At 45.8% G+C, this 6,919-nt stretch overlaps 1 protein-coding gene across 1 annotated transcript; it reads right to left on the bottom strand.

The window, feature by feature from the left end:
- Positions 1–460: 460 nt before the first annotated feature.
- LOC114023692 (vasopressin-neurophysin 2-like) lies at positions 461–6,642 on the bottom strand. The gene is made up of 4 exons (XM_027836465.1): positions 6,628–6,642; positions 6,140–6,346; positions 4,082–4,283; positions 461–645 (listed from the first exon to the last, which is right to left on the bottom strand). The coding sequence occupies exons 1-4, from the start codon at positions 6,640–6,642 to the stop codon at positions 461–463; spliced, it is 609 nt and encodes a 202-aa protein (XP_027692266.1).
- Between the last annotated feature and the right edge of the window lie 277 nt (positions 6,643–6,919).

The raw sequence follows: 6,919 nt of genomic DNA, 5'->3' as shown, positions 1-6,919 counted from the left end.
CTGAGGTTGGCTTTGAACTCAGGGCCAGTTGCTTGAGCTCAGGGATTGTTTCATTTTTATCTTTGCATTCCAGGAGCTGGCACACAGTGGTCCTAGTACCAAAGGATCATGAATTAGAGCTGGAAGGGACCTCAAAGGTCACCTAGCCCAGCCCCTTCATTGTACCAATGAGAACAATGAAGCTCAGGAGGGTTAAGAGACTTTTAGGTGTTTAGAAAATGCTTGTTATTAATTGACTGAACAGAAATACAGCAGAGATTCTGCCCGAAGATCTGCAATGAAGGGAAAGCCTCTTCTTCCACAGAGCTTCCCTGCCACCTCACCCTGCCCCCACATTACAAGACAGAGCCAAAGAGCCCAGCACAACTCAAGACCTTTATTTTCTAAAAACACTTGGAGTGGGGGGGGGGGAGGGAGAGGGTGGCATGCTGGAGAGAGGAACTGTTCCTCAAGGGAATCATCAGTAGATAGTTTCCTCTTTGGGAGGCTGCAGTTCCCCCATGTGCTGACCAGCCCTCTGCACTTGGTGCAGCAGGAAGGCACTGGCTGGCCCATCCAGCTGGGTCCAACTGCTCTTCTCACTGGCCTTTGCCCTCCTCTGGCTGCCAGTCTCGTCCCAGCAGGTTGGTTCCATCATACAGCTCTCTGTGGGAACAGCAAAGGAAAAAACTCAGAACATGGAGTTCTATGAAGTCAGGCCATGCAGTTAAAAAGAGGGTAAATGAAGTAGGCCTAGGAGGCTGCATTATTTTCCTGAATTAGTTCAGGACATCTGAGGTGGGATGGTGGCCAGAAGCAAGAAGACAAAGAAGGTGGCTGGGGGGAAGGGAGGACTCTCTCCTTATCTGTTAGGACAAACTGTCCCAGGGCCAAGCCCTAATAACCCTAATTCCAGTGACCACTCCCAGGGTGGGTGAGTCCCTGGGATTCCATTTAGCCCCACTTCAAAGTGGATTGATTTATCCAAGTATGTTCAGGACTCAAGACACTGTTGCAAGCACCTTTCAGTTGAACATTCCACATTCCACAAACCAATTGAAAGGCTCCATCTGAAAGATGGAGCCCCATGCTGGCCACTGGAGGAAATACCATATTGAGATGACATAAGATCCCTGCTTCAGGAAACTTACAGTTTAGTACTGGTTTTTTGGTTTGTTTGTTTTGTTTTAGGCAATTGGGGTTAAGTGACTTGTCCAGGGTCACACAGCTAGTAAGTGTCAAGTGTTTGGTCTGAGGCTGGATTTGAACTCAGGTCCTCCTGACTTCAGGGCTGGTGCTCTATCCACTGCACCACCTAGCTGCCTGTAGTCTAGTACTGTTGAGGAGAGTCAGGAGGTTAACACAGACCTCCCAGCTCACTCCTGAGCACATATTTCTCCCTCTAGTCTGGTATGTTGTTTTTTGAGATTCAATGCTATATCGTGGAAAGACTTCTGATTTGGGAGTCTGGTAAGACCTGGGTTCAATTCCTGCCATTGACCCTAGCTGTGTGGCCCTGGGGGAGTCAATAAACTTCTTTTGGCTTCTATGTCCTCACCTGCAAGATGGGGTTAGCAAGACCTGTATTACCAACCTCCCAGGGCCATTGTGAGACTCAAATGAGATAGTATATGTAAGTGCTATGAAGATGTCAGTGATTATAATTATCAGCACCCCACATGTGCCTGTGCACACCTCCTCCCACACATTGCCTGCCCTCTTGAGGGCTTTCCTCAAATGTCTGAAATAAAATGACTGCAATACAATGGTCATTTGGATGCACTGCCTAGCAGACAAGGACACCCCATGTCTTCAGGCTTCACTGTCCCTTGACAAAAACTAATAACCAGAACAGGCTTCAGATTTTTGGGGGGTTTTTTTTCGGGGGGTGTCATCTCAGGTGACTTCTGTCCTTGACCACTATCCTTGTTTCCTGAAGGTGGGGAAATCACCTCCTGGGAAACAAGCCTGCATTGTCCTCTCAAATGTACTCAATATAGATACACATGAGTGGCCATCTGATCAATATGTGCAGCAGAGGGAAGTTCTGCCTTAGCCAGTGCCGAACTTCTCTGGCCTCTGGCTCCCTGACTCCATCCTTTTCCCAGTAGGATCTTTGTGTTCTCATCTCTATGGCTCAGTCAGCTTCTGTAGGCCCTTGCCTTCCAGTCTGAATGGCCCTCTGTGTCCTCTGGCTTTGCTTCTGTGGTCCGCACTGAAGGAGCTGTTCTAGAGGTAGTTAAGGTTCCACCTTCCTGAGCTGGACCAGTCTTTGGAAACTCAGTCCAAGCCTCTGTTTCCTTCTTTTCATCAACTGCTCATACTTTAGCTGCTTATCTTCTCTCTGAATAGTCATTAGACTATATACCACATATACAACAGTACGTGATGGTGTCAAAGAGCTCTACCCACTCATTCCAACCTGACCCTCTCTGCTTTCTGATGTACTCTTCCTCTTTCTAGAAGCCTCTGTAGTAGATTATTCACCCACATCACAATATTTTTTTCCTTTCATACTGAATGGTACCCACTAAACTAGTAGACACCCCACCCACCCATCCATCCTGCCCCCCCTCACACACAAAGGGCCATTCTAAATATCTTTAAAAAAAAAACTACATCCCTCTCAATATGATTTCAGAATTGTCCTTCCTCATACTGCACACAATTTTTTTTGCTTTCCCTTGCTATTTTCTTTCATGATTTCCATCAGATTTCACCCCCACCCCTTATTTTTTGTTTTATTTACCATCTTGGGTGCTTGACAATACCATAGGGTTGCAGTTGCACAGTCAATCCAAACTTTTATCTCTCCTATGCTATGAAGTTTTATCCAGTAAAGTGAATAGAAGACTTAGGGGAAAATGATCACAAGGACATGGGTCCTTTTCTGATCACCTGTGGACTGGGAGATCAAAGCCCACACTATCTGGAGAGAAAGAATCTTTTCCCAACATAAGCAAACTTTTCAGCTTGTCCATGGGCAAGCTCTCTCTCCCTACTGAGGTTTCTGATTTTATAACATCAGATTCTTCTCTTCTAGAGGGGGAGGGGGTCAGCTAGGTGGCACAGTGGATAGAGCACTGGCCCTGAAGTTAGGAGGACCTGAGTTCAAATCCAGCCTCACACTCATAACACTCACCAGCTATGTGACTCTGGGCAAGTCACTTAACCCCCAGTGGCCTCACCAAAAAATAAATAAATAGAGGTAGGGGGATCTAGTGATCCATCTTTAGGTACTATTTCCTTCTGTCACTACATGAGAAATTTTGGAATGATCAGGTAATTCACACACACACACACACACACACACACACACAAGAATGCATACATGAAATACAAAAACCCTCTTGCAATTTGTTACTGAACATCTCCTCAAATCTTTTATCCCTCATTTTGATATTTGCATGCTATTTTGAGACCCAGGATCTACCCCTAAGAATCAAATATCTCTTTGTGGTTTACTATACAATGCTTCATGCCATTGTTCTAAAAATGTGGCCTCTGTTTTGATCATCTTTAGTGAAAATTGTATTCAGCAAATCAATAACACAAGAGGAAGCAAGTAAGCATGCAGGACGAGGGAACAAATTATAAAAACAAAAACAATTAAACAGCTACACAAATACAGATAGTGATAACTAAACAGCACACACCATCAATTTTTCACTAGACTTCAGATTTCATTGTCATGGGGAGCTGCCAGTGAGGAACTTCTCCAAGTGCAGATTGGCACCTACAGTGTAACTTAAAGTCTTAGAAAGCTTCCTGGGCCACTGACAAGGTAAATGACTTGTCCAGGGTCACACAGCTCCTATGTATCAGGGGCAAAACTTGGGCCCAAGTCTTTCTGAATCTGAGGTCAGCTCTCTATCCACTATGACATTCTGACCAGTAAATAGCATATGAAGAAAATTAAAATCAATTCATTCAATGCTTCATGCAAGTAAGCAGCAATGTTATCAATTATGAAGCAAGCAGCAACATTTCAAAAATGACTGGAAGAAGCTAAAAAGGAAATAATTTTCTTCTCAAAAAACTAAGGAACTTAAAAAAAAAACCTTCTCGGGATGATCAGAAGACTGGGCTATATATATATTACCAGCATTGCAGCAGATCCCAGCAGCAGCACAGTGTCCTCCATTCCCACAAGGTTTCTGGCCAGACTGGCAGGGAGAGGGCAGGTAGCTCTCTTCCTGGCACCTCAGGCTCTCAGCAGTGCCCATATAGCAGCCTAATTCATCTCCACAGCAGATGCTGGGCCCAAAGCAACGCCCTTGGCTCCTAGGACCACAGGTGAGACACTGCAGGGAGGAGCAAGGTTTAGGGTGAGCAAATATATAATCTTTATCCCCTACAAGAGAGTATCCATTTTCCCCCCACCTTTCATACATGTCACCTTCCCTTTTCCTCAATTCTTCCCATTCTCTCCTCTTCTCTTTTCCCTTACTCTTCCTTTAATGCCCTGCCACATTCCCACTTTCTCTGTCTTCTCCCTTCCTCCTTCTCTCTTCTGCTTCCTTTAATCTTTTCCTCTCCTCTTCCTTTCTACTGTTCTCTCCTTCCTTCTCCCCTTCTACCTTCTTCCTTCTTTCTCCTCCCATCCTCATCCTCCTCGCTTTTCTTTCCCCCAATACTCTTTTCCTCTCCCTGCCTCTCTAATCTTTCTTCTCTTCTTTTTTTCTGTTCTATCCTCCTCTTTCCTATTCCCTTCTTCCTGTTCTCTTCAATTGTCTCCCAGGGACTCTGCCTAACCCATGTAGGACTTGCTCCTTCCTCAAAAGATCTGTCTGCAGGAATTCAAGTTTGGGGTTCTGTGTTTTCCTCTCCCAGTCTACTCACCCAGCTACCTGCATTGTGCTCAGCAAAGCCTGTCTTTCTAGCCTTCCTTTTTCACCTAGGAAGGAGTTGCTCAGTCACCTCTTTTCTGCCCCTGCAGCCCTCTCAGCTCACTGGAAACTGACCCTGGGCTTTCCCACCTTGATGAAATATTGAAAGATGGACTGGACAAGTGAGAGAGAAAGGGAGAGGGGCTGGGAAAGGAGGAAGAGAAACTGTTTAGCTTCCTCTAGTTGCTGGCCAGGGTGCTGAAGCAACCAATCTTCATCTTCTAGATCTAGAGGCACATGGCACAAAGAAACTGGTCCCTCCCTGCAACAATTCTAAATGAGGCACTGAGCACTTGGACAGGAAAGGCTGAGGGAGGAAAGCACATCTTTCATATGCTCAGCAGGTACTACTTTGGTGGTGAAGACAAGACCAGATTTTCTCCAGTTTCTCTGAAAACTGAATAGAAGGGAAGAGGTAAGAAAAGTAGGAGATGGTAAGATATCTAGTAGAGGAGGAGGTGTTAATCACTCTAGCTTGAAAGAGCCCTCAGTTTGCACTCATACCCACACAATGCCAAAAGACTTCAAGGGAAAAGCCCAACATTTTAGGTAAAGCCCTATGAACTATCTTTTGGGATGACATGGACAAGGAGTATAGAGGGGGCTGTGATCTGCATTGTTAGAGTGTGTCCTACAATCAAGGAGATTACAGATCTTTTGAAGGAAGTCTGGAAGGGAACAAAATTAGGCTGAGTTGCTACTCCTTTTACTGGAGAGCTTTAGGACAAAGATTCTCACTCCATTTCTTTCCCCTAATGTGGCTCAGAAAGTAACTTGTGGGCTTAAAATGGATGTTGAAAATCCTATCTTTGGTGAGCTGAAAGGCTTAGCCCATCAGAAATAGAGGGTGACAGAAAAGTCCCTTGCCTCCCTTCTCCCATTGGGGCTGGACTTTACCCACTAAAGAAGTCCCTCTACTTCATCGCCAACAAGAGGACATACAATCTCTGCCTGAATATCTCCAATGTTACCTCTCTGCTTCCTTTTGCCTCTTTCCTTTTCTATCTGTGTGCTTTCCTCTAACCCTCATCCTATGTCCCTCTCTCTACCTCATGCTCCCTTCTCTCCCTTACCCCTCTAATCCTTGCTTCACTGTGCACTCCTGTCTTTTATGAGCCTCTTCACACATCAGACAAACTGCTCTAGGAATACCGGAGGTCCAGTCAAGCCCAGGGTTCTTCTCTGCTCCCAGAGAAGCTAGTGGTTTCTAAGCGAAGTCCCAGCAATGCCATTTCATGCCACTCACAGGCAGTACCCTGACCCAGCCATACCTGTCTCATCTCAGTGTCAGACAGGGAGCGCTTGCCTCCCCTTGGACAGTTCTGAAAGTAGCAGGCAGAGGTGGAAGTGAGAAGGCAGAGGAAGCAGGCCAGCAGCCTGGAGTCTGGCATCTTGGTAGCAGGTCTGGAGGCTGGGCTCTGGCTGTGGTTGCTTTGTTGCACTGAGCTGTCCCTGGTTTTTGGCTTTAGGGCTTTCAGCTGCTTATTTATACCCCAACATTATCCCCTTGGAGACTGCCACGATGAAGCAGCCTCTTTCCTCTCCCTCCCCCTAACCCCTCCTACATCTCCCAAGTGTATCTCCATGAACCCTAAGCAGGAAGAGAATTCTATCCTGGTGATTCAAGGCTCAGGCTCAGAGCCTGCCTGCCTGTGTGTGTGACCTGTGGACATGTGTGCACCTCTGTGCATGTGCTGTGCAGGTGTTCAGATGTTTGCTGATGTCTGAACTTCTGTTGGACTCGGGGCTCTTGATTGACCTTTGAGTGTGTCATTCACTACCTGTAGGAGCAGAATTATAATGTGTATGTCCAGATCTTCTCCCTTTCTCTATGTATGTGCATTTAATTATAATAGTAAGATTTCTGAAATACTTTACAAATATCTTTTTATCTTCACTATCTTGTGAGATAGGTGCTATTAGAATACCCATGAGGAAACTGAGGTAGACTGAAGTTTAGTGACTTGTTCAGGGTCACTCAGTTGGTAAGTGTCTGAAGCAGGAATAGAACTAAGGCTGCCCTGACCCCAGGTCCAACCCTTTCTCTATTG

Source organism: Vombatus ursinus, unplaced genomic scaffold, assembly GCF_900497805.2.
Source record: "Vombatus ursinus unplaced genomic scaffold, bare-nosed wombat genome assembly UNPS02014818.1, whole genome shotgun sequence".
Classification (NCBI taxonomy): Eukaryota; Metazoa; Chordata; class Mammalia; order Diprotodontia; family Vombatidae; genus Vombatus; species Vombatus ursinus.
This window is presented reverse-complemented; position numbering and strand designations above follow the sequence as displayed.